This window comes from Muscardinus avellanarius, assembly GCF_963383645.1.
Source record: "Muscardinus avellanarius genome assembly, chromosome: 22".
In the NCBI taxonomy this organism is placed as follows: domain Eukaryota; kingdom Metazoa; phylum Chordata; class Mammalia; order Rodentia; family Gliridae; genus Muscardinus; species Muscardinus avellanarius.
In genome coordinates, this window is record NC_137808.1 from 2,654,757 (window position 1) to 2,682,462 (window position 27,706).

The 27,706-nt window shown below is 47.0% G+C and overlaps 1 protein-coding gene across 5 annotated transcripts in view; it reads left to right on the forward strand.

The window, feature by feature from the left end:
- The window catches only part of ITPR1 (inositol 1,4,5-trisphosphate receptor type 1), a gene marked incomplete at both ends in the record, with an annotated part of 305,516 nt that overhangs the window by 77,304 nt on the left and 200,506 nt on the right, over nucleotides 1-27,706 (forward strand). For all 5 annotated transcript variants that reach the window (XM_080718249.1, XM_080718250.1, XM_080718252.1 and 2 more), the window contains one exon: nucleotides 21,696-21,811. In XM_080718249.1, coding sequence (XP_080574375.1) covers nucleotides 21,696-21,811 — 116 coding nt within the window. The remainder of the gene's footprint in view (nucleotides 1-21,695; nucleotides 21,812-27,706) is intronic.

Consider the following 27,706-nt stretch of genomic DNA (forward strand, 5'->3'; position numbering starts at 1 on the left):
TGTGTGTGTGTGTGTGTGTGTGTGTGTGTGTGTGTGTGTGTGTGTATAGCTTTCAGTCTGGCATGGTGATACACACCTGTAATCCCAGTTCATGGGAGACTGAGACCAGAAGATCACAGGTTGGAGGATCGGCTCAGCTACTTAGAGAGAGAGATACTCTCAGTAACCTAGCGAGACCCTGCATCAAAACATAAATAAAGAAATAAATGGCTGGGGTGTAACTTGGAGGTAGAATGCCCCCTGAGTTCAGTAAAACGCGCGTGTGTGCGCGCGCGCGCACACGCGCACACACACACACACACACACACACACGCTGTGTATGGTGGTGCACGCTTGTAATCCTAGTATTTGGGAAGCTGAGACAGGAGGATCACAGGCTCATGGCCAGCCTCAGCTACTTAGTGAGGCTCTCGGCAACTTAGTAAGACCCTGTTTTCAAATAAAAAATAAAATAGGGCTGGGGGTGTAGCTCAGAGGTACAATGCTCCCCCGGGTTCAATCCTTACTACCAAACCTCTCCCCAAAATAACAAAACGAAACAAAACATTAAAGCAAGGAAGGAGGTTGGTTGGTTGCTATAAGGATCTGGAAAACTTTCTTTTCATTTATCTTGGGCTTTTTTTTTTTTTAAAGAAGTTTTTGATGACCTACTGCAATGATGATTGATGTCAGAGGTTAGGGGCTTGGTCAGAGGGGATGTTTTAACGTGATGCCTTACTTCAACTTGATTTTTTTTTTTGCCTAAGCCTCCGTTTGGAGCAGTGTCGGTTAGAAGGTCGGGTCTGACATAACCAGATTACATAACCAGGCAGTTAGCTGGGGGACGCAGGGCGCAAAGCCTTTGCCTGTGGGTTTTCAGAACTTTCTATTGTGCACGCTTTGAGGATCGGCCTTCCTACTTTTCATCCTGTGCCCTTGATGTGTCCTTCTTCAAGAGGTTAATTCAGAGCCTGGCTTCTGAGGGATTCTTGAGCTTCAAAGAGAGCACAGCGCGAATGATGTCTCCTGTAATAACAAAACTAGAGGAAGAACAGGAACCCGGTCCGTCTTGTCCAAGAAATACCACCAGTTCCTACTGTCTTTTCTTTTCCTATTCTTTTCCTTTTATTTATTTATTTATTTATTTATTTATTTATTTATTTATTTTTGTTGTTGTTGTACTGGGGATGGAACCCAAGGGCCTTCTACCTCCTAGCTACACCTCCAGGCCTATATTATATTTTTTAATATGGAAACAGGATCTCCCTAAGTTGCTGAGAGCCTCGCTAAGTTGCTGAGGCTGGCCTCGAACCTGTGTGATCCTCCTATCTCAACCACCGCGTACTAGGATCACAGGTGTACACCACCACCCCCGGCTCCTACCTGCCATTTCTGGGAAGGCCAGGAATTTGTTTTAGTAGCTGTGCTGGTTCAGCTGCAAGGTTCTGTCCTCAACGTACCTGATTCTCCTGTTTGTATTGTGTGTTTAATGGCAGGTTCTTTCTGACCATCTGTCTTTACTTCTAACACGGTGGTATTGTTCAGTGTGCACTAAACATTTGCACCTGTTTTTTGTGTGTGTGGTACCTCTGGCTCCACCCCTGCCCTATTTTTTATTCTTTATTTTGAAACAGGGTCTCACTGAGTTGCAAAGGGCCTCAGTAAGTAGCCGAGGCTGGCCACGAACCGCGATCCTCCTGTCTCAGCCTCCCAAATGCTAGGATTACAAGTGTGCGCCACCACACCTGGCTCCAATTTTCTCTTTTACATTGAAACAACATCTTGCTCAGTTGCCGAGGTCCTCACGAAGTTGCTGAGGCTGGCCGCGAACCTGCGATCCTCCTGTCTCAGCCTCCCAAGTTCTAGAATGACTGATGTGTGCTGCGATGCCCGGCAGCTTAGAGATGTTTTAAGGGCAGAGAATTAGAAGATAGAGAAGAAGCTTAAAAAGGGCCCAATGAACCAGAGAGCTCGGGAATCACCAGGGAGGGGTGAAGAAGTTGAGGTCGGAGCTGATCAGAAACCAAGAGTCGTCTGACTTTGGGATTTGTGTCATGAGTGACCTTTGAGGGAATTTTGGTGGCATTGATGGGTAAATGTTCCAGAAGGTTCTCTGGAAACCATAAAGGCCAGGTATGACCCTGACTTCATAGCCGGAGAATTAGGTGATATGTTTGTTTTTCTTTGGGATTTGCTGAGCGCTCTATGCCACACCTGGCATTGCTAAAAGCAAAAACAGAAACGACAGCTGGATCCCTGATTTATGAAGGCTTGAACATGAGCACCGGCCACATTTCCAAAATTGTGCCAAGTTCAAATTACAGACAGATACTGTTCTAGAAAAGTCTCTGCATTTTAGAAAAGTCCTCAGGCTGGAGTTGGGATCTGTCTTTCGGGCGAGTAAAATCCCCTATGACATGTCTCTACAGTAAAATCCTCTTATGAGAAGCCCTCTGCGGTGGTGCATGCCTGTTATTCCAGTGCTTAGGAGGCTGAGGCAGGAGGATCGCAGGTCCGAGACCAGCCTCAGCAACTTAGTGAGACCCTCCCGCCCACTTCAAAATAACAAATAAAAAGGGCTGGTAGTGGAGCTCAGAAGTAGAATACCCCTGGGCTCCATCCCCAGTACTATAAAAGTAAATTAATTAATTCTCTTAGGATTCAAGATTGAGGGAGAGTTTCTGGAAGTTGCTGGTGGAGAGTCTGTCTGCCTTTCTAGTTGAAAGCCAAGTCCATATACAAACGAACCAGCTCTTTTTTTTGTGTGTGTATGGTGCTGGGGGTGGAACCCAGGTGCATTCTACCACTGAGCTACAACCCCACCCCGATGTTTGTAGACTTTATTTAGAAACAGGGTCTCACTAAATTGCATAGGGCCTCGCTAAGAAGCTGAGTCTGGCTGCACACCTCTGATCCTCCTGTCTCAGCCTCCCAAGTCCTGGGACTGCAAGCGTGCGCCACCACGCCTGGCCAGATCTGCTCCTTCCAGGAGTTTTTCTTTCCATGTTTAAAGCATGCATTTTTAGTCATGTTTAAGTCACCTTTGGTTCCAAATTCTCGGGCTTATTAGCAGAGTGGAATAATAATGTTTTGTCATCCCCGCGAAGTGGTACTTAAGCTTGGCTGATCCCTTGTTTATAGGCTTCACCCTGGGAAAACAGGGTTAGTTTATGTTCGGGATGGCCCGGCCGCAGGTCACAGATGGGCTCTCAGTTTCTGAGCCAGGTGTTCACGATGAGGACTAAAGTGTCAAGTGTCACCTTTGGAGCCCAGCCACCTGTACGTGCTTAGTACCCAGGGAAGATGGAAATCACTCTTTGGGATGTTAGGGTGTGACTGACGTCGTCCTGACCCCGGGTCCTCAATGCCCCGCTATATCACGGGGCTGTGCGGCTCGTAGCGTGCGCCATGCAGCAAACACGAGGTAGAACCGTCAAGTAGCGAGTGAGCATGTCAACCAAAGTCCACTGCGCACACGAGAAAAATGTGGGCCTCCTGTCTGCAGAGGTGTTCACGCTCCAGCTTCTTGCTTTTGGAAGATGCCACCCAGCGCCCTGGGCTGTTTTGATTGCCTGGTATTTTTTGTCTGTGATACTGGAAGTGGAGCCCAGGGCCATTCTACCTCTGAGCTACACCTCAGCCCTATTATTTACTTATTCTTTTTTTACTCTTTTTTTTTTTTTTTTTGGCAGGTCTGGGGATAGAACCCAGGGGCATTCGACCTCCGAGCTACATACACCCCCAGCTCTATTTTTTATTCTTTATTTTGAAACCGGGTCTCACTAAGTAGCAGAGGCTGTCCCAGAACTGTGACCTTCCGGTCTCAGCCTCCCAGATGCTGGGGTTACAAGCATGCGCCACCACACCTAGCTTGTTTGCCTGATTTTTAAACAAAAAGCCTTCGAGCTGGATTTTCATGGGAAGTTATTATCCGGTTTCTAAAAAGTAGCAGTTAATAGCAGTCCATTGAAACCATCCAGCAGGCCACGGGCAGGTAAAGCATTGAATGTAAACTAGATTTGGACTCAGGCCCTCCAGCCGGTGAATTTTGCTTTAAATAATTTTGTTTCAGAAATGCTACTTTTTTTTTTTTTTTTTTTTTGGCAATACTGGGAATGGAACCCAGGGGCATTCTACCTGTGAGCTATACCTTCAGCCCTGTTTTTTATTCCTTATTTTGAAACAAGGTCTCACTGAGTTGCAGAGGGCCTCACTTAGTGGCTGAGGCTGTCACAGAACCTTGTTCCTCCTGTCTCAGCCTCCCGAATGCTGGGATGACAAGCATGCGCCGCCACGCCCCTCTATGGCAGGGCGAATCTGGCATCCAGGGGCCAGGTACAGCTGTAGAACTGAGAAAGTACCGGCTGGAGGTAGAGTAGTTAATGTTTACCTGGAACCACTGGGTGTCGTGTGGAGCCTGTCCAGCGGCTTTCCTTGCAGGCCACCTGCTAGCTTGGCAGACCACTCCCGCTGTCCCAGGAAAGTCTAAAGCGCACAGAACCCTCTTCTTATCTTACCCCGAAGTTTTCCAAACATCTGCAGAGCTCCGGGTGCTGAGAAGCTGGCAGTGCTGGGAGACTGGGGCTCGGGTTCTGCGTGGGTGAAACATCTTAGATCTTCTGCTCCGTGACTCGGAATCCCTTGCTGAGGCCTGGGTTTTATACGCCTGTACCTGAGTCTGTGTGGCCTTGGGCGGCTTCAGTGCCCCCGCTCAGTTAAAACGTGTAGCATCCTTCCTGCCTCCCCTGGTTACCAGGAAGCAAGCCCGTCCTGTTACTGACTGCCATTCTTCACGTAATTGGCCGTCAGATCTCTTTTTCTAGAACATTCTAGAAAACGGGAAGGTTGGTGTTTCCCCACTTGCATCCTGGGAGTATTTCAGAAAGCCTTGGTTTGACCAGAGAATTTACAAATCCAGGTGGAAGGGTCGGGGGTGCAGTTACATCGAAGGCCTGGCTCACTCTTAAAATTTGGACCATGTGAGCCAGGTGTGGTGGTGCCTGCTTGTAATCCCAGTACTTGGGAAGCGGAGATGGGAGGATCGCAGGTTCTTGGCCAACCTCAGAAACTTAGTGAGACCCTCGGCAACTTAATGAGAACCTGTTTCAAAACTTAAAAAAAAGCCGGGCGTGGTGGCGCAGGCTTGTAACCACAGCCTTCAGGAGGCTGAGACAGGAGGATCGCTGTTCGCAGACAGCCTCAGCTACTTAGTGAGGCCCTCTGCAACTCAATGAGACCCGGTTTCAAAATAAAGAATAAAAAATAGGGCAGGGGGTGTAGCTCAGAGGTGGAATGCCCCTGCGTTCCATCCCCAGACCCACAAAAAAATAAAAATAAATAAAAGGGGCCGAAGGTATAGCTTGTAGGAAGAATGTCTCTGGGTTCAGTCTCTAGTGCTCCTTTCCCCTCAATTGGAAGATATCACATAAAGGAAAAAACAAATTCTTGTCACTTTTGTGGAAAGATTTACATCCAGACCACATTGGATTATTTTCAGGTGGTTACACTTGTCAGAAACTGAGTAACGTCTTTCCCCAAAGGCCTGTACAGTTCTAACATACTTTCGATTCATGTGACCTTGCTTTTAAGTAGGACTGCTTGGGCACATGCCTGTAATCCCAGTCCTTGGGAGGCTGAGACAGGAGGACCACAGGTCCGTAGCCAGCCTCAGCTACTGAGTGAGGCCTTCACAACTTAGGCCCTGTTTCAAAAATAAAGAATAAAAATGTAGAATTGGATGAGGTTTTGTGGGTCTTTTTTTGGGGGGGTGGTGCTGGAGATTGAACCCAGGGGCATTCTACCTCTGAGCCACACACCAAGCCCTATTTTATTTCTTACTTGGAAAGAGGGTCTCACTAATTATCCGAGGCTGGCTTTGAGCCTCTCATCCTCCTGTCTCAGCCTCCCAAGACCTGGGATTACAGGCATGCACCAGAACTGGATAATTTTTGACATGCGTATCCATCCGTGAAAGCTTTGCCACAGTCAAGATAATCTTCATTGCCCCTAAAAGTCCCCTCCTGGTCCCTTCGCACTTCCTATTTGCTGCTTCTGACCCCAGGAATCCCAGTCTGCGGCATTGCTGTAGATTACTTTTAATTTCCTACATTTTGGCGTCCAAATGCCACCACACTGCATGTGCTCTTGTTGGTCTGAATTCTTTCCCGCAGCATAATTAGGAATTTCATTCACGCTGCCGTGTGCATCGGTAATCACCTTTTCTTAAGTTGCTGGGTCCTCCTGGTTAGCTCTATATCTAGCTTTCTGCTCAAGATATGATTTTGGACACTTTAGCCCTTGGGTTTTTGTCTACACCGCCCTCCCTTGAGTACAAGCCTCACAGTCCCCAGTGGGTTAGAACTGGTGTCAAGGATTTCTCAGGTCTAGTTGTGATGTTATACTCAAAGTCCGGGACCCCAGGGGGAGAGAGACCACCATCACACGATAATGCAAAGGCAGGAAGGGCTCATTGGGGAACTAGCTCGAGCTGGGGTCCACGTCTTGACAAGGTCCCCGAGTCTTTGTTTCAAGGCAGTTTTATACGTTTCAGTCATTCCGGTGGGCTGTGATTTACATTTCAGTCACTCGGGCCATGACTTACAAAGGAGTTCTCTTTAGACCAAAAGGGATCTCTGCTGGTGCCATCACAAGCAACGGACAGGACACTTGGTGCCTCCCGTTTGGTTCGTGCCTCCTGGGGTTGGTTGGGAGTTTTTCATCCTGACCCAGGTGCCAAAACTGGCGCTTAACTGTTAGCTGTATTCCTGGGAAACGGAAACTCAGGCAGGCCCAGCGCTTGCCGTTTGGTTTGCTCTATGGATGAAGCCTGTCATCTCTCCTTGGGTCGGTTTAGGTGCCCCATCACCCCGGGGTTACCTGCAAATTCCTCTTTCTCCCCGTGGTACACAGGGACCATGTTTTTCTAGCTGTATCTCTAGCACCTGCGCACTTACTAAATGGTTGTGTGATGAGAGAGAACTCAAAACACCGCAAGAGAAAAGGGCTACTTTTTTTTTTTTTTTTTTTTTTTTTTGCGTAGTCTGACTTTCCGCTGGCAAAAGTACTTTTCTAGCGGGATCTTGGGATGACCAACCCAGAGTGCATATAAATAATTCCTTTTCTCCCAGCTGCTCCAGGGAGGGCTCCTGGTTGGCTTTTGTATCTGTGAGCTGTCCTCAGAGGTTCTCCAGGGCTGTGGGTTTTGAAACAGCAAGGGCACCGTCCCGTGAGAGTTTCTCTGCCTTGACCCCTGAGAGGCACCGGGGGTGTGGTGTTCTGTACCACAAGAGTTTTTAACCCAAAGTCGGCACTATTGTTTGCCATTCTAGATTTTAGACCTGTGTGTTTTCTTTTCTTTTCTTTTTTTTTTTTTTTTTTTTGGTGGTACTGGGGATGGAACCCTTTTATTTCCAAGCTATACGCTCAGCCCTATTTTATATTTTATTTGGAAACAGGGTCTCTTAAGCCAGCGCGGCTGGCTTCGAACCTGCACGATCCTCCTGTCTCCGCCTCCCAAGCGCGGGGATGACAAGCGTGAGCCACCACGCCCGGCAGACCTGTGCATTTTCTTTCCATTTTTTTTCTGCATTTCAGCCTACTCTATTTCTTATTTTATAGGTCCACCAAGCTATATGTTCACTTTTCTAGAATATATTGGTTTTCAAGTTGAAGGTCTCTTTTCTTTTCTCTTTCTCCCTTCGTGTTGAATTAGGATTTAAAAGAAAAAAAATAACCTTGCTTTAAACTCAGTGGCTACTTTTGTTTGAATTTTGTACAGATTTTTATACTTGAGCTGGGCCTGGCGGTGCATGCTTCTAATCCCAGGACTTGAGAAGCTTAGACAGGCCAATCGCAGGTTTAAAGCTAGCTGTGGCCATTTAACAAGACCTGTTTTCAGTTACAAAATAAAACAGGGCTGGGGGTACAGCTCAAAAATTGAATGTTCCTGAGTTCCATCCGCAGCAACACACACACACACACACACACACACACACACACACACACAATTTTTTTGTGGTACTGGGGATTGAATTCAGTGCCATTCTACTTTTGAGCTATGCCCCTAGCCCTTTTTTTTTTTTTTTTTTTTTTTTTTTTTTTTTAGGTAATGGGGATGGAACCCAGGGGCATTCTACCTCCGAGTGACACTCCAGGTCTATTTTTCATTCTTTATTTTGAAACAGGGTCTCACTGAGTTGCAAACGGCCTCACTGAATAGCTGAGGCTGGCCGCAAACCATGATTCTCCTGTTTCAGCCTTCTGAATGCTGGGATTACAAGTGTGCGCTATCACACCCAGCTGTAATTACATTTTGGGTTTTTTTTTTTTTTTTGGGTGATACTGGGGTTCCTGGAAGCCCTTCTACCTCCGGGCTACACTCCCAGACCTATTTTTATATATTTTTTTATTTGGAAACAGGGTCTCTTAAGCCAGTGAGGCTGGCTTTGAACCTGCGCGATCCTCCTGTCTCTGCCTCCCAAGCGTGGGGATTACAAGTGTGTGCCACCATGCCCAGCTGCAATTACATTTTTAAAAACACTGCTTTTAAATTTTATTTATTTATTTATTGATTGATTGATTGATTGATTGTGGTTCTGGGGGTGGAACCCAGGGGCTTTTCAACCTCCGGGCTATACTCCCAGACCTATTTTATACCTTATTTGGAAACAGGGTCTCACTAAGTTGCTGAGAGCCTCACTCAGTAGCTGAGGCTGGCTTCGAACCTGCGCCATCCTTCTGTCTCAACCTCCTAAATGCTACAAGTGTGCGCCACCACGCCCGGCTGTGATTGCATTTTTTTTTAAACACTGCTTTTTAATATTTTAAAGCTGTTTGGGTGGAACAGGGACTTCGAAGTCTCTCTGTTGAAGTTCTTCTGGGTGCTGGGGGCTGGGATGGGCCGGGGATTGCCTGAGCTTGGGTCAGATGACTGAGGCCATGGGGAGGGGCTGACCCAACTTTGTTCCTTCCTTCTCTCTTTATCAACCAGAAGCCCCCGCCCCAGACCCTGGCCAAACAAATCATGTTTTTCTAGTGATATATATAACTCAGACCCTGTTAACCTTTCCCATGAAAGGAAAACCCATTTTTATCTTTCTTTTTCATGAGAATGTGAAAACTCATTTTACCCTTTATTGAGGTATTTCATTTACGAATATACGTCCACACCGTATACGCACCAGGCTTAAATTTAAGTCTTGCCTCATGGCATTTTATGGACACATATCATACCTACCAGACCCCCGTGGATTGAGAACATTTCTGGTTCCCCAGAAAGCATTTCTGCCCCGACATGACACCATCCCTCCCAACAAAGGACACCACTATTCATGGCGCCCTAAGTTCATTTGGCTTGCTCTCAGGACCTCATCTAAATGGATTCATTCAGGAGAAACGGATCCTTGGTTTGTGTGGGCAAAATAATGTTTGTGAAATTCGCCCATGCTCTGTGTAACAAAGGCTTGTCTTCCCCGGCCCGGGCTTCCAGGGCCGCAGCGTAGCAGGGCTGTGCCAATTGTTTGCGGCTGCTACCATCTTAACGGCGGTATTCATTGACTGTTTATTCTGTGCTGCTGGGATCTCTCTGAAGGCTTTTAAGTCAAGTAGTTATTTTATTTTATTTTATTTTATTGGTGGTATTGGGGGTGGAACCCAGAGGCTTTCTACCTCAGGGCTATACTCCCAGCCCTATTTTCTATTTTATTTGGAGACAGGGTCTCACTGAGTTGCTGAGAACCTCACTAAGTAGCTGAGGCTGGCTTCGAACCTGTGCGATCCTCCTGTCTCAGCCTCCCAAGCGTGGGCATTACAAGCGTGCGCCACTACGCCTGGCTAGGCAGTTAGTATTTTCCTTTATTTTATTTTTGTGGTACTGAGGAGTGAACCTAGGGGCATTGTACCTTCTGGCGACACCCCTAGCCCTCTTTCTTTCTTTCTTTCTTTCTTTCTTTCTTTCTTTCTTTCTTTGTTTGTTTGTTTCCTTTTTTTTTTTTTTTTTGTGGTACTGGGTTCCTAGAAACCCTTCTACCTCCGGGCTACAATCCCAGACCTATTTTATATTTTATTTGGAAACAGGGTCTCTTAGGCCAGCGCGACTGGCTTCGAACCTGTGCGATCCTCCTGTCTCCGCCTCCCAAGCGCAGGGATTACAAGCCTGCGCCTTAATTTTGAAATAAGGTCTCAACTATGTTGCTAAAGGCCTCACATAGTTTCTGAGGCTGGCCCCAAACCTACAATCCTCCTGTCATAGTCTCATAATATTGGCATTACAGGTGTGCTCAGTTCATTTAATTGTTTAAGCTAATTCGGGGGTTAGCCATTTGGGTTCTTTTCATATAGGCAAGATACTAAAATTTATAGTAGAGAGCCATGGTGATGCACTCCTATAATCTCAGCATTTGGGAGGCTGAGACAGGAGGATCCTACTTCGAGGCCAGCCTCAGCTACTACCTAGTGAGGCCCTCTGCAACTCAGGGAGACCCTGTTTCAAAACAAAGAATAAAAAATAGGGCTGGGTTATAGCTCAGAGGTAGAATGCCCCTGGGTTCCATCCCCAGTACTGCCAAAAATAAATAAATAAAGCTAAATAAGTCCCCCTAAAATCATATAAGGGACATGTATCAGAGCTGGAACTTAAACCCAGGCAGCCCGAGGCACAAGCAGGGGACCGCATTAACATCTGGAATCTGGATCTTTTGTTAGTTAGGAAACACAAGGTCTCTTTGGGCTCTAGTCCCCAGCAGTGATCTCTCTCGTAGAGGAGGACTCTCAGAATCAGAAAGCTGGGGTCATCTGTGCAAGGTGCCCAGCCATTGAGCCACAGAATCAAGCCTTGAACCCGAGCGCCCCAATTTTATTTTCCATTCTCTTCATAATGATAAAAGCCTTTGTCTATTCCTACTGCCAGCAGAGTGAAGTACGGTCCATCGCTATACTGGTTCGTCTAGGACTCTTCACCACAAACACTAGACACTGACTCACATAAACCACAAAGGAAACTACAGAAGAAATGAAGAATGTCGGGTAGCTCACAGGCATGCTGGGGATCCAGGTCGGCATGGTTGTATACCCAGGGACATGCTCGGAACCTTTGGAAGGGATGCTATCTAGAACACAGTGAGCCCTTCTGTCCCTTCAACTCACTGCTTCCCTGGGCCATGCAGCCCTGCTACCCCAACTCTGCTGTCTCCACCTGCAACCCTGCTACCCCTGACCCTGCTACACTTGACCCTGCTACTCCTGACCCTACTACCCTTGACCCTGCTACCCCTAACCCACTACCCCTGACCTTGCTACCCTTGACCCTGCTACCCCTAACCCACTACCCCTGACCCTGTTACCCCTGACCCTGCTACCCCCAACTCTGCTGTCTCCACCTGCAATCCCGCTACCCCTAACCCTGCTATCCGTAACCCTGCTACTCCAACCCTACTACCCCTAACCCTGCTGTCTTCAACTGCAACCCTGCTACCCCTGACCCTGCTGTCTCTAACTGGCCTCGGGTCTTTGCTGCTCTCTCTCCAGATGCAGAGGTCAGGCTGGAAAGTCTGATTGTTTAAGTGTAGGCCGGTTCCTGTGCTTGGCTGCTGGCTGGAAGTAATTTCTGGCCCCTTTTGTCTTCTATAGTGAAAAAAGGAATTTCCTTTGCATATCATTTTCTCACTACCTGGCTCTGTGCTAATGTGGATTCTTAGTCAATAATCCTTGCAAATAGGTAAATAAAAAGCCTTAACTGCTGGAGCTAGAGTAGGTCAGAAAGGAAGTTTCTGTTTGCATTTCCAGCTATTACTGTTGGTGAGTGACAGACAGCCCGGCCAACAGCAAAGGTGATAAGCTCGCCTGTTGCCAGTGTGCTGCTCTGTTCAGAGAAAGCCTCTGGTGTCTGTAATGGAAAAGAATGACCCCATTGTTCTTTTGTCTCTTAATAACAATGTTGATGGTTTTTGCAGGCAGGTAAAGGAAAGCTTATTTGGCAGTTCCAAATGGAAAACTGTCACTTAACTTTAAAAGGCTGCTGTCATGGCTTGGGAAGTGGGGTTCCTGCACGTGTAGTAGACACAAAGGTTTCCTCACGGTGAGCTGGAGCTGAGGCCTTGCTCAGGGAAGGCTTTTCCAGAAAGATGAGTAGCTTTCCCTGTTGCCAACTACCATTTTATTATTTATTTATTTATTTATTTATTTATTTATTTATTTTTGCAGTACTGGGGATAGAACCCAGAGACATTCAACCTCCAAGCTACACCCCCTGCCCTATTTTTATTCCTTATATTTATTTAATTAATTATGTATTTATTTATTTGGTGATACTGGGGATGGAAACCAGGGGCTTTTTTTTTTTTTAAAAAAAACCTCCGGGCTATATTCCCAGACCTATTTTATACTCTATTTGGAAACAGGGTCTCCCTAAGTTGCTGAGAGCCTCACTAAGTAGCTGAGGCTGGCTCCGAACCTGTGCGATCCTCCTGTCTCAGCCTCCCAAGCGCGGGGATGGCAAGTGTGCGCCACCACGCCCGGCTTCCGTCTCTCTCTCTCTCTCTCTCTCTCTTTTTTTTTTGTGGTACTGGGGGTGGAACCCAGGGGCTATCTCCCTCTGAACTATACTCCCTGACCTATTTTATATTTTATTTGGAAACAGGGTCTCACTAGACAGGAAGATTGCATGGGTTCTTTTGTCTCTTAATGACAATGTTTGTGGGTTTTTTGTTTTGTTTTTTGCGGGTATGGGGATGGAACCCAGGGGCATTCGACCTCCGAGCTATACCCCCTGCCCTATTTTTTTTTTTTTTTTTTTTTTTTTTGAAACAGGGTCTCACTGAGTTGCAGAGGGCCTCACTAAGTAGCTGAGGCTGGCCACGAACCTCGATCCTCCGGTGTCAGCCTCCCGAATGCTGGGATGACAAGCATGCGCCACCTCGACCGGCTTGATGTTTGTGGGTTTTGCAAGACAGGTAAAGGAAGGTTTATTTGGCGGTCCCAATCAAAAATGTCACTTCAAAAGGTTCCCTCTGCTGGGCTGTTCTGTTTCCCAGATGCTTGTTGATGGCGGCTGGCTTCTAAGTCAACATTTTAGCACGAGCGTTTCGTAAGCAGCCCGCAGTGAGCAAAACCAGAATTAGAGTTAACTTGGGGTCCCCTCCCTCCAACCCTGCCCTTTCTAGTAAAGGGACTGCCTGAGAAGCATAGGCTGGATCAAGTGTCCCCTGGCTGCACCCTGGAATGGCTTCCCAGCCTCCGGAGTAACTCAGATGGTTCCCTGGCGAGACCATCATGTTTCAGGAAGCTTCATTTCACAGGGAACAAGAGCCGGAGGCCAGACTGGGAGGCCACAGGTCTCTATTTCACCAGTGAGGCTCAGACAGCAAAACTCAGGTCTGAGTCCCAAATGGCTCCATCACACACATTCTCCGGCCCAGATTGGATCAAAAACAGGCCAGGGAAGCGATACGGGCTTGGTCAGGTTCTTCCCACTCCCCGGGCTGCATCTTCCGACAGATACTGGGCTCCTGCGGCCAGGCCTGGCGGCACCTTCCTGGATTCCTCAGCATCCCCTCTGTGGACCAGGCTCCCCGATTTTCATCCAGGCCGGCTCCTCCTTTTCATCGTTCATCTCTGTGTTCGGATGCTGTAGTATGGGAAGTGCCCTTGCTGATGACCTTGGATCAGACTCGGTCTCCACCGCGCCCCGCTGTGCTCACATCTAGTTCTTTTCTGCCTTAGTCCTTCAGACTCACCGAGTGTTAGGTTGAAAATCGAGTTAGGGGGTTTAGGAGGGAGGTAAAAACACCAACCGGCTTATCGGAGACCACTGCTTTATTCAGACCCGGCACCCTTCGGGGAGTCAGCCGGCCGTGGGGAAGGGACCGACGGGCCGCGCGTCTGGAGAGCTGCGCACAGTCCTGATTGGCCGACTGAGTCACGTGGGGATCGGAGGCACTGCTGTTTTATAGGCATGCTGATTCTCTCGCGACGTCTGTAGTCTCGTGATGGAGTCTTGAGGCACCTGGAGTCTCGCGATATCTCCGCTTCTGGCTTCCAGGGTCCTGCTGCGAGATCACGCGGGGGAGGGACCCAACTTATCACTGAGATTCTGCTCATCTAGGTGCCTAGTGTGTGCTGGTCACAAGGAATATATTAGGAAACTCATGGGATTGGTTCACTCTTCTACTCCAAGCACCCAATACTGAACCTGCACACAGTAGGCGCTTTAATAAGTAGGGATCGAATCGGAATGTACACTGCCGCTGAGAGGTAGAAGTGGATTTGTTTTTTTTTTATTTTGAGACATGGTCTGGCTAGGTTGATAAGAGTCTTACTGCTTGTGAGGAGACTCTCTTGGAACCTGTGATCCTCCTGTCACGGCCTCCCGAGTCCTGCACCGCCATCCAACTGTGGAAATGGTTTGGGCTCTATCCCTAGTACCGCAAAATACATAAGTAACATAAATAAATAAACAAACAAACATAAATAAATAAATAAATAAATAATGAATTCACCACCTTGGTCAACTCCTAGGATGGGTTTAGAGCCCCTTCCCTTAGGACCTTAGTTCAAGAGCCCAGAAGTCTATTGATGGAGAGGATGGTGAGGAGGAGGAGGAGCAGGAGGAGTCTGGCCTTGGGCACTTGGATTCTCTGATGTAGTCTGTGCCCTGGCTAACTCTCAAGGTCTGCTGCTGTTTTTACTTTCTTTTTCTTTTCTTTTCTTTTTTTTCTTCTTTTTTCTTTGTGATACTGGAGATAAATCATCCCAGGGGCTTTTCTCTGGGCTATACTCCCAGACCTATTTTATACTTTATTTGGAAACAGCGTCTCACTAAGTTGCTGAGAGCCTCACTAAGTAGCTGAGGCTGGCTTCGAACCTCCGCGAACCTCCTGACTCAGCCTCCCAAGCGCTGGGATTATAAGCGTGCGCCACCACGCGCGGCTTGTTTTTACTGCCTTAGCTCCCTTCTGCTCCATCCCAGGCACTCATAGGCAGGTCTTTGCCTCCTCTTGCTCCCTCCCGGTTTGCTATTTCGCCGAGCTCCTCCCACCAGCCAAGGCGCTGCGGAAGCCATTGCCTAGGACCTGTTTGGTGCGGTTTCTTGTTCACTCAGCCCTCTTAACGTTTAACCCGGGCCCTCTGTTCAGCTAAATTCTCTTGGTTAACTGAACGTGACATACGTGAAAGGTTCAGAAAATGCCAAAGTAGGTTTTTGGAAAGCTAAGTTTAGTTTATTCCTCAAAGGCCTAAAATAACACATGTCACATAAAATTTCCTTTGTGGCGTTTCTTTGGGATGAGACCAAACCACAGTGCGTGTGTGTGTGTGTTTCCGCACGTGCATGCAACACACACGCACACACAAGCTCCCCTCCCTCTTTGGAGATATCATATATTTTCATTTCTGAATGTCCTGTATTTGTGTGTGTCTATACTGAGCACACTGTTCGGGCCCAGGAGAACTGGAATTTCGCCCTGCTGGGCCATCGATTAGCAAAGGGCGCCGAACTGCAGAATTTCCGAAGGTTACCTTAACATCCCATCTGAATTGCTTCATTGAATTTTTACATTGGATCCGTTGCTAAGCAACCAGGAAGACAGGGCAAAATCAGCAAGGCTAATTGGGCTCCATGACTAGTACATTCGCATCCCTTGTATTTACACAGACGGTTGGTTGTAAGTACACTTTATCCAGTGCAGCGCGAGTCCGTCCGAGGAAGGAGTCGTGTGCACCGAAAGGCCGTGCTGGGTGGGCAGCCAAGACTCACGCTCTCACCTTGCGTGCCCAGGAAGTGACCCAGACTTTCCAGTTCCTTTGTAATCCATTTGTTCAGGCGAGAGGCGTGGCTCCGCGTATCACACGCACAGCTGGAAATGGCCCCTGCTACTGGTTGCCCCTCAGCATCACGGGTCCATCCTGATTGTTCCCCGAGTCAACTGGAATCACCTTTTTAGTTTTGAAAAGCATCTAAGTAGTGATTTCGTTATCACTGTTATATGTGGGAGGGGATGAGAAAGGCCATTTTATTCTCTTTGTCTTCCTGTTGGTGAAAATTGAAATTGTTGACCCCATTTGGTCCGTAGAGAAAGTTGTGTGTCAGAGGCTAATGTTGGTGACATTATTATATGTATTATATATATAATTATTATATGTTTTATATATATAATGTATGGAGAGAGAGAGAGCTACACCTCTAGTCCTATTTATTTATTTATTTATTTAGGTGGTACTGGGGATGGAACCCTTCTACCTCTGGGCTACACTCCCAGACCTATTTTTTATTTGGAAACAGGGTCCCTTAAGCCAGCAAGGGTGGCTTTGAACCTGCGCGATCCTCTTCTCTCCGCCTCCCAAGCGTGGGGATTACAAGCGTGTGCCACCACGCCCGTCTGATTTTATTTTGTTTTTTTTAAATTTTGAAACAAGATCTCACTAAGTTGCTGAGTTCTGGCCTCAAACTTTTGATCCTCCTGTTTCTGCCTCCCAAGTACCGAGATTATAGGTGTCCACAACCATGTTCAGTTCTATTTATTTTACCCATTTATTTTTATTTTGTTTTTGTGTGGTAATAGTGGGGATTGAACTCAGCAGCATTCTACCTCCTAGCTATCCCCTCAGCCCTTTCCATTTTCTGTTTGGAAACAAGGTCTCACTGAGTTGCCCAGGGCCTCACTGAGTGGCCGAGGCTAGCCGCGAACTGTCATCCTCCTGTCTCAGCCTCCCACATGCTGGGATTACAAGTGTGCGCCACCACGCCCGTGGATATTTAAATGTGGCCAGTAGTCTCACGGTTGTGTGTGATTGTGCATTAGCTGAGTGGAGACTTTACACGTAGGTCAGGTGTGTAGAGAAACTGTCTCTTGCGATGATGTCGTCACTGAAATAGTGACCGTGCCCTCTGCTTCTCATAAGAGGCCGAGGACAGCCTGTCAGTTAGGGTTTGAATCCACCTCATTGTGTTTGCAAAGCTAGTGCTTCCCCCTGAGCTACATCCCAGCCCCGCACCGTCTTTTAAGCTGCTTTCCTGACTTGTTGGTTGTAAAAACACTTCATCCAATGTAGTTCCTTTGTTCTTGGAAGACTCTGTATATTTCATTTATGGTGAAAATTGATTTCAGTAGCAGATCAGATCTTTTTTTTTTTTTTTTTTTTTTGGTACTGGAGATTGAACCCAAAGGCATTCTTCCTCTGAGACATACTCATTCTCTTCAGGGCAATTTTATTTTTTATTTTGAAACAGAGTCTCACTAATTTGTGGAGGTCCTTGCTCAGTTGCTGAGGCTGGCCTTGAACCTGTGATCCTCTGGTCTCAGCACCACCCCAATTATGGGGATTACAGGCATGGGCCACCATGCCTGGCCAGATTACATTCTTGAGAAAGATGAATATCTCTTTTTCTATATTTGCCTCATAGCTGCCTGTGACTAGTTAAAAAGACTATGTTGGTGAAGTAGAGTACAAAAATGGATAAAAGGTGCTTACGCTGGAGGCCGAGACAGGAGGATCACCATCCACAGTCGGCCTCAGCTACTTAGTGAGGCACTTGGCAACTTAGGGAGGGCCTGTTTCAAAATAAAGAATAAAAGAAAAATAGGGCTGGGGGGTTAGCTTGGAGGTAGAATGCCCCTGGATTCTATCCCCAGTACTGAATGGGGGGGGGAGAAAGAAAGGAAGAAAGAAAGAAAGAAGAGAGAAAGAGAGAAAGAAAGGAAAAAAATAGAGAAAGGACCTGGTGCTGCTATAATTAAATCATCCTTTTTTCAGAATTATGTTGAGTATTTGGGAGTACAAGTTCAGTATGTGGTAACAATTCAGCAATCCTAAAAGAGTAATCTAAGAAGAAAGTCTTAATGAGCCAGGCGTGGTGGCGTGCACCTGTAATCCTACTATGTGGGAGGCTAACACGGGAGGATCCCAGTTTTGAGGCTAGCCTAAACAACTTAGCGAGATCCTGTTTCAAAAGAATAAAATACAAAGGATCTCCAGTACCCCCCACCCCCATAAAGAAAGTCTTAGTGTCTTCGTGCTTGACAGCAAATGAATTTATCTAACCTGGAGAGAGTTACTAGGCGAGGACCATAATTAGGTTATTTGAAGGTCTTCTAAGCGCAACTGTCTTCATGCACAGACAACACAGACAAGAGTAAGCTCTGTACGAAGTTCTGACCTATTTTCAAGTTGCAGTTTTTCCAAATCTGAGCGTGTGCTCCAAATTTATTACTCAACAAATACTTAGCATTAAAAAAAAACACCCAGTGTGTCAAAATGTAAGCTTTTCAGGAAGTGAGTGTCAATTTTAAATGTTAGTTTCCTAGGGAAATTATTTCTGGATTTATGTGTGTGTGCATGTTGCTGAGAATTAAGTCTAAGATCTCCCGAATACTAATCATATGAGCGCTACCCCCCACCTTTTTGTGTGTGTGTGTGTTACTAGGGATGGGACCCAGGGGCTTTTCTACCTTTGGGCTATACTCCCAGACCTATTTTATATTTTATTTGGAAACAGGGTCTCACTAAATTGCCGAGAGCCTCACTAAGTAGCTGAGGCTGGCTTCGAACCTGTGCGATCCTCCTGTCTCAGCCGCCCAAGCACTGAGATTACAAGCGTGCGCCACACCTGACTCTACCCCCAACCTTTTGAAAAAAAATTTTTTTTGTGTGTGGTACTAGGGATGGAACCCAGGGGCTTTCTATCTCCGGGCTATACTCCCAGAACTTCTTTATATTTTATTTGGAAACAGGTTCTCACTAAGTTGCTGAGAGCATCACTAAGTAGCTGAGGCTGACTGTGAACTGTGATCCTCCTGTCTCGGCCTCCCAAGCGCCGGGATTACAAGCATGGTGGCACATGCTTGTAATCAGCTTGAATTTTTATGATATATTCCTACCCTCAAATTTTGATGACACATTTATAAACTCTGTGTGTGTGTGTGTGTGTGTGTGTGTGTGTGTGTGTGTGTGTGTGTGTGAACACTAGGGATTAAATCCAGGGGCATTCTCCCTTTGAGCTACACCTCTAGCCCTTTTTATTTTGAAACAAGGTCTTGCTAAATTGCTAAGGGCTTCGCTATATTGTTGAGGCCAGCCTCAAATTTTGATCCTCCTGTCTCAGCTTCCTAAGTACTGGGATTACAGTACTTAGTGGGCCAGTTTCTGGCATATATATTTGGTGGCACTGGGGTTCCTGGAAGCCCTTCTACCTCCGGGCTACACTACCAGACCTATTTTATTTTTGGAAACAGTCTCTCTTAAGCCAGCGCGGCTGGCTTCGAACCTACGCCATCCTCCTGTCTCCGCCTCCCAAGCGCGGGGATTATAAGCATGCACCACCACGCCCGGCGTTCTGACAAATATATTTTTAAAGTTACATGTTTGTGTTACTGTGCTAATATATTGCAAAAAATAAGCAGGGCAATAGAAAAAGATGACCAAGTTGTAAGTGAAAAAGATGAAGTTTAAACATTTAGAGTCAGGTTAATCATGATTACCTGTTAACAGTTACCGTTAACAGCACTCATCATTAAGTGCAATATTTTTAATGGTTTTCTTTGTGCTTTTTAATGAGGACGGAGGATCCGGTTAGATCATTATTTTTGCCTTCTAGTGGCTCACGAGAAATCAGGGACGTATCCATTTTTTTCTTGCTTACTTGGTTGTGCTAGTGCGGTCACTGTTTTGATAAGCAGAAGTCTTTTCTTTTTCTTTCCTATGTATTTATTTATTTATTTATTTATTTATTTATTTATTTATTTATTTTTGTCGTGCTGAGGATGGACTCCGGGGCATGCTCCCTCTGAGCTTCACCTCCAGTCCTTATTTGCAAAACAGGGCATTGCTGAGTCGCTAAGGGTTTGTCTATACTGCTGACGTATGATCATCCTGTTTCAGCCTCTTAGTACTGAGATTACAGGCGTGCCCCACCGCACCCAGCTTGCAGAAATCACTTACCCTACAGAAGACAGTGTTAGAAGTTACACAAGCCCAGACATACCGCGTGGAAATGCATCTTGATGCCCTGATTGGGAGGCACCAGCCACATGCTATCGCATTGTGAGTCTGGATATTTTCTCTCTCTGCATCCTGGAAGGTCATCTCACACAGGACGCTCAGGAGATCACTGTCAGCCAGATATGGTGGCACACGTCTGTAATCCCAGTACTAGGAGGCTGAGGCAGGAGGATCCCAGAAGTATGGGCAGCCTCAGCAGCTTAGTGAGGCCCTCTAAGACCCTGTTTCCAAATAAAAATAAAATCCAATAGCCAGGCGTGATTGTGCATGCTTGTAATCCCCGCGCTTGGGAGGCTGAGACAGGAGGATTGCACAGGTTCAAAGCCAGCCTCAGCTACTTAGTGAGGCTCTCGGCAACTTAGTGAGACCCTGTTTCCAAATAAAGTATAAAAAATTAGGGCTGGGGGTGTAGCCCAGAGGTAGAAAGCCTGTAGGTTCCACCCCCCAGTACCACAAAAACAAAACAAAATAAAATAAAATAGGACTGGGGGTGTTTCCAGTAACACACACACACACACACACACACACACACACACACACACGATAAATGTTGTAGAAGGTACCTCCAAATAGGCCACATTTAAACCATTATCTATCGCATTGTTTAAAATTTAAAATGAACTAAAGAGATTTGGTTTGTGTAAGGAAATACTGTATGTGCTGTTACAGACAGTGAGAGCTATTTGTTCTTCTATTTGTCTACTAAAAAGAATAGGCGGTAACTGTGGCGGAGTATTAGGAACCCGGGATTGCCGGGTGTGGTGGCGCACGCTTGTAATCCAAGTATTTGGGGGCTAAGATAGGAGGATCCGGGTTTTCAGCCAGCCTCTGATACTTAGCGAGGCCCTTCGCAACTCAGTGAAACCCTGTTTCAAAATAAAGAATAATAAATAGGGCTGGGGGTGTAGCTTGGAGGTCGAATACCCCTGGCTTCCATCCCTAGACCCACAAAAAAAAAGAGAATAAAAAATAGGGCCAAGGGGGTAGCTTGGAGGTGGAATGCCCCTGGGTTCAATCCATAGTAACACACACACACACACACACACACACACACACACACACACACACACACACAGAGCCTGGGGTTTGGACCCTGAGCCCCACCTCAGATGGACAAATTTTTCTCATCTGTAACTTTATACTTTGGTGGTGAGATGTGTGTGTGTGTGCGCGCGCGCGCGCATCCACATCTCCACCATTTGTTTGTTTGTTTGTTTGTTTGTTTGTTTGTTTGTTTATTTTTACAGCACTAGGGATGGAACCCAGGGACATTCTACCTCTGAGCTACACCCCCAGCCTTAAAGAATTTTTTATTTTTTATTTTGAAACAGAGTCTCGCCGAGTTGCGAAGGGTCTCACTAAGTAGCTGAGGCTTTCCTCGAACCACTATCCTCCGGTCTCAGCCTCCCAAATGCTGGGCTTCCAAGCATTCGCCACCACGCTTGGGTTTATTTTTAAATTTTGAAGCGGAGATTTTGCTGAGTTGCTGAGAGCCTCACTCAATTGCCGAGGCTGGCCTGGAAACCTGCTATCCTCCTGTCTCAGCCTCCCAAGGACTAGGCTCAGATGCATGCGGGCGCCCCCAAGCCTGGCTGAGAATTAGGTTTGGAAAGCCTTTGGTCATAGCACTTTATTACCACCACTTATGTATAATGTAATTTGCAATCCCGTCTCTACACCAAAGCGGAAAGCCTTGTTTCATAGGCCACGTTTGGTTTGTCTTGCAGACTGTCTCTTCAAGCTATGTCCCATGAATCGCTACTCCGCCCAGAAGCAGTTCTGGAAAGCCGCCAAGCCCGGGGCCAACAGCACGACAGACGCGGTGTTGCTCAATAAACTACACGTACGTACCGGGAGGGCTGCCCTGCTGGGGATGCCACGACTGGTCGCCGGCACATGTCTGAGTGTGACGACCAGGGGCCTGGCCACGCGGCCCTTCAGGTCTGGCTGCTGGCTTGCTGATGTGCTTTAGGAAAAAAGAAAAGAGGAAGAGAGAGGATTCCTGGGCTGCTGAGGTGTCTGGGGATTCCTCTTTTCTCTGCTTCGCCCATTTTAGGGGTGTCTCTGGGCAGAAGAGCAGTGATGACCTCTGGTTTTGAGATTGCCCCAAATCGAGTCCTGGTTCCGTGGTCACTAGTGGGCCATCTTGGGCCAGTCCCGTAGCTACATTCCAGATCTGTCCCTTCCCTATAAAATGGAAGTGATGGTAATAGTCACCCCAGGAAGTTGCCATGAGGATCCCATGAAGTGAGCAGTAAAAACATACAAAGAAGCTGGGCATGGTGGCACACTCTTGTAATCCCCGCGCTTGGGAGGCTGAGACAGGAGGATCGCACGGGTTCGAAGCCAGCCTCAGCTACTTAGTGAGGCTCTCGGCAACTTAGTGAGACCCTGTTTCCAAATAAAATATAAAAAAAGGTCTGGGAGTATAGCCCGGATGTAGAAAGCCTCTGGGTTCCACCCCCAGTACCATTAAAAAAAAAAAAAATACAAAAAGAGCCAGGGTTGTAAGCCCAGTACTTGTGAGGCTGAAACAGGAGGATTGCAGGTTTGAGACCAGCCTCAGCAACTTAGACTCTCAGCAACCTGTCCAAATCTATCCAAACTCGAGTAACTCTTTTCCAAAACAACAACAACAAAAATAATAAACTGGACTAGGGTATAGCTCAGGTAGAATGCTCTAGATTCATTCCTGATTACCACCCCCCAAAAAAAGTAGGGGCATGTGAATAATGCCTAGCATATAATAAATAGTTACTAAATGTGGGCTATTTGTGTATTTATCTTATTGCTTGACATCTAAGAGATGCGTTCATTCTGCTGATGTGCTGTATAACCACAGCAAGTCTCTATACCTCTCTGAGCCCATTTCTCCTGTAAAATGACACAGTTCTTCCAGTCCTGGGCACTTGGAAGATAATCCAGGTAGAAATCCAGGTGAGGTTCAGGTGGAGGACCAGGCATAAATCCAGTGTAATAATGTTGAAATTACTACCCACTTCCTGCCTTGACAACCTGCTTTATTTTTCTCCATTTCACTTGTAGTTTTTTAATTTTTAATTTTTCATGTACTGGGATTGAATCTTAGGGGGTGTACCAAGCTATACGCCAGGCCATTTGTGTGTGTGTGTGTGTGTGTGTGTGTGTGTGTGTGTGTGTGTGTTGCGGTACTGGGGATGGAACCCAGGGGCATTCGACCTCCGAGCCACACCCCCAGCCCTATTTTTTATTCTTTATTTTGAAACAGGGTCTGAGTTGCAAAGGGCCTCACTAAGTAGCTGAGGCTGTCTGCGAACCACGATCCTCCGGTCTCAGCCTCCCGAAGGCTGGGCGGACGTGTCGTCTCCATAAGATCATGTCCTCGCAGATGTGTCTTGCTTGTTTTTCTCCGTACCTGCTGCCTGTCGCTCCCGTTCTCAGCACGGCTCCTAGCCTCCAGTTATTTTTAGTGATTTCCTTAATTATCTGTCATTAGTGCAACAGCTCTATAAGGTCAGGGCACCTTCTCTCGTGTTCGCTGGTGTATCCTCAGCTCCTGTGGTATCTAGCACTTAGTAGGTGCCCTAGAGACTTGGTTGAATGAATGAGCCTTTAGCTTTAACCCTCTAGACACTTTTGTGTGTGTGTGGTGTTGGGGATTGAACCCAAGGGCATCCTACCTCTGAGCTATGCACCCAGCCCTTATTTTATTTTATTATTTATTATTTTTGTGTGTGTGTGTGTGTGTGGTGCTGGAGATGGAACCAAGGAGCATTCTACCTCCGCACCACACACCCCCACCCCTATTTTTTTTTTTTTATTTTTTATTTTGAAACAGGGTCTCACTGAGTTGCAAAGGGCCTCACTAAGTAGCTGAGGCTGTCCGTGAACTGCGATCCTCCTGGCTCAGCCTCAATGCTGAGGTTAACCCCAAATGCTGTGATTAGAAGTGTGTGCCACCACGCCTGGCTTCCTTTTTTGGCTTTTTAATTTAAAATAGGGTCTCACAAGCCAGGCGTGGTGGCGCACACTTATAATCCCCGCGCTTGGGAGGCAGAGACAGGAGGATCGCGCAGGTTCCAAGCCAGCCTCGCTGGCTTAAGAGACCCTGTTTCCAAATAAAAACTATAAAATAGGTCTGGGAGTGTAGCCCGGAGGTAGAAGGGTTTCCAGGAACCCCAGTACCACCACCAAAAATAAAAAAAATAAAAAATAAATAAGCTGAAAGAGCCAGGCATGGTGATGCATGCTTGTAATCTCGGTATTTGCTGAGACAGGAGGATCCCAGAACGTGGCCGGCCTCGGTCGCTCCCGAGTGAAGCCCTTTGCAAGTCAGTGAGACCCTGTTTCAAAAAAAATTAAAGAGGCCGGGCATGGTGGCACATGCTTGTAATTCCAGCATTTAGGAGGCTGAGACTGGAGGATCACAGTTCCTGAACAGCCTCAGCTACTTAGTGAGGCCCTGTTTTGAAATAAAGAATAAAAAAATAGGGCTGCGGTATAGCTTGGAGGTACAGTGCCCCTGGGTTTCATCCCCAGTACCACCACCACCACCACAAAAAAAGTATAAAAAATAGGGTAGGGTGTAGCTTGGAGGTAGAATGCCCCTGGATTTCATTCCTAATACAGAAAGAGAGAGAGAGAGAGAGAGAGAGAGAGAGAGAGAGAGAGAGAGAAAGAAAATCAGTTGTATAAAAATGGGGCACTTAAGTGAAAGCATAAAGGAGTCAGGGCTCACACCTGGTCGCTTAAGAAGGCCAGAAACGCAGCGGGTGTATAAGCCCTGACTGGAGCAGCGCAGGAATGAGACGCTGCAGGCCAGGACTGCTGCAGGCACGTGCAAAAGCCACGGTGTGCGCGCGCTGACATTTCAAAGGGCCAGCGGCCCTTGGTTAGGATGAAAGCAAAGCCTGCCATCTCTTCAACAGTACTTGCCCTTTAAAAAAAAAGTATTAATAATAATATTAAGCCGGGCGTGGTGGCATAAGCTTGTCATCCCAGCATTCGGGAGGCTGAGACTGGAGGATCACGGCTCTCGGCCAGCTTCAGCTACTTAGCGAGGCCCTCTGCAACTCAGTGAGACCCGGTTTCAAAATAAAGAATAAAAAATAGGGCTGGGGGTGTGGCTTGGAGATAGAATGCCCCTGGGTTCCATCTCTAGTCCCGCAATAAATAAATAAATTAATTAATTAATTAATAGTATTAACCGATCCACACAAAATCCATGCTTAATAGTCAAATGTCAGCTAGAATGAGGTTCTAGGTTAAGATAATTACAGTGACCTTTAACTATGTGAGTGTGTGTGTGTGTGTGTGTGTGTGTGTGTTATTGGGGGTGCAACCCAGGAGCACTCTACCTCTGAACTACACCCCCAGACCTTTCTTCTTCGTCGTCCCATCATTGTGCTAATTCAAAATCCACCTGAGGTCTGGACCGGGATCCTGGGCTTCTGGTTGCATGTGTGGGGAAGGGTGTTTGGTGTTGGGCGTCTCTTGGGGACCGTTTAGGGCTAGCGCCTCTCTGTTCAAGGCCTGCAGATCTTGAGTCGCCTGCCCTTGAGTCTCTGGTATAAAGACCACTCCCGCTCCGTTCAGTGAGATCCTCCTAGTACATCTCAAACTTTTTCTTCTCCCCCAGCTTTTGACAGCAGGGGTCATAGATACAAGCTGGTCTTGGCAAGCAGGAAGCCAGCAAGTCAAAGGGGATTCTGTGGGCGGTGGTGCTGAGACTGTGCATTCTCCCCAGGCCCAGGGGCAGCTGTGTAGGGAGGTGGGCAGAGCTACCCCACATCTCCTGCTGCTTCTACATAAAAGAAGATAAAAGTCCGTGCCTTTCTATGTTGAGCCTTAATTTAAAATACTTGCTGGCAACTAATTCAATTAAGGTCTAAAACGCACACTGAATCTCAACCCAGAACGGCTCTGGCTCCAGTGGGGTGTGATGCTTCAGCCCCGTTACGCTTTGTCACCAACTCCTTGTGACGCTCCTTCCTGCAAATGAACTGTGAAATAAATAGTTTGGTGAAAAAAAGAAAGGAAGGAAGGAAGGAAGGAAGGAAAGAAAGAAAGAAAGAAAGAAAGAAAGAAAGAAAGAAAGAAGGAAAGAAAGAAAGAAAGAAGCCGGGCGTGGTGGCGCACACGTGTAATCCCAGCATTCGGGAGGCTGAGACCAGAGGATCGTGGTTCACGGACAGCCTCAGCTACTTAGCGAGGCCCTCTGCAACTCAGTGAGACTCTGTTTCAAAATAAAGAATAAAAAATAGGGCAGGGGGTGTAGCTCGGAGGTCAAATGCCCCTGGGTTTCATCTCCAAACCTGCAAAAAAAAAAAAAAAAAAAAAGAAAGAAATTGTATCCTTAAGGTGAGGAAGAACAATGTCCATCAGGAGATGAATGGATTACAACAGTTAAGGGGTACACACACACACACACACACACACACACACACACACACACACACACAGTGGAATTCTACTCCGCAATTAAGGAGAATAAAATTATATCATTTGCAAGAAAACGGATGGATTGAGAGGACACTGCTGAAAACGAGCCGGTCACGGGACGCGGAGGACCCCGTGCTCTCTTTCAGATGCAGAAGCTGGGGTTGGGGCGTTGACGGACTTGAGACAGTGGAGGAGAAACGCCAGGGGAGTGAGCAGCGGGTCTGGAGGAGGGTGGTCAGGGGAGCGAAAATCAACAAGGAGACGTCTCCATCGATGTTCTGCACACACGTGAGAGCCCAGCACCAAGCCCACTACCCTGAATGGGGAAGGGGAGGGAGTGTGCAGGGAACAGAGGGGCCGGAGCCCACCAGGCGCTGTGTGCAAGTCGTTCTCCACCACTCAGAACTCCATCGGGATGTAAGACTACAGCTCCCCCACCAAAGTAGATTTAAACACTGTAAAAGAAAGCCGCTTCTCCCCCGGGTTTAAGACTCCCGGCGGGGTCCCTCCAGGTCCGACGTCTTGGTTTCCACCTGGTTTGGGGCTGTAGGTCCTACTTTCTGGCTCAGTTGGGACTTTGGCGCTCATTGTCTGGAAGCCATCTGTGTATCTCCGGGTAGTCACTCAGATGTCGTATTTTGGACGGCCACTGGCCTTTGGGGCCGATGGCCGGTCTCCAGTGGGTTTTTATTTTTATTTTTGTCAACTACTGTCGAGTATCCTGGTCACAGGTCAGATTATTTTCAATTAATGCCATTTAAGGAATTAGTCGTCTAGACCACTTGCCTTCCTCTTGACGCGGAGAAGCGACGCTTTGAGGAAGAATGACATCTAGTGGCTGGGTCCTGTGACTGTTTAGGAATAACTGGATTTTGACTCTCTGGGTCATGATTTCCCCAAACCTTTCTTAGAAAAATGAGTTTCCTTCCCCTACTCATTTTTAAAATTTTATTTAATATTTCATTTTATTTTGTGGTGCTGAGGATTGAACCCAGAGTTATTCTTTACCTCTGAGCTACATCCCCAGCCCTAATTTATTTTTTATTTTGAAACAGGGTCTCGCTAAGTTGCAGAGGGAGGGCCTCACTAAGCTGCTGAGGCTGGCCGCGAACCTGCGATCCTCCCGTCTCAGCCTCCCAAGTATTGGGATTACAGACAGGGGTCGCCATGGCCGGCTTCCGTAGTTCATTTCAAAGGCCTTGGCTTCTATTTCCTAACAGCAGTTGACCTGGTCATTTCTCTTAAGCCTTAGCCTGGACAGACCTGGAAGGACAGACTGGTAGGAACGAGTTTTCGTTGTTCAAAGGCCAGGGTCCTG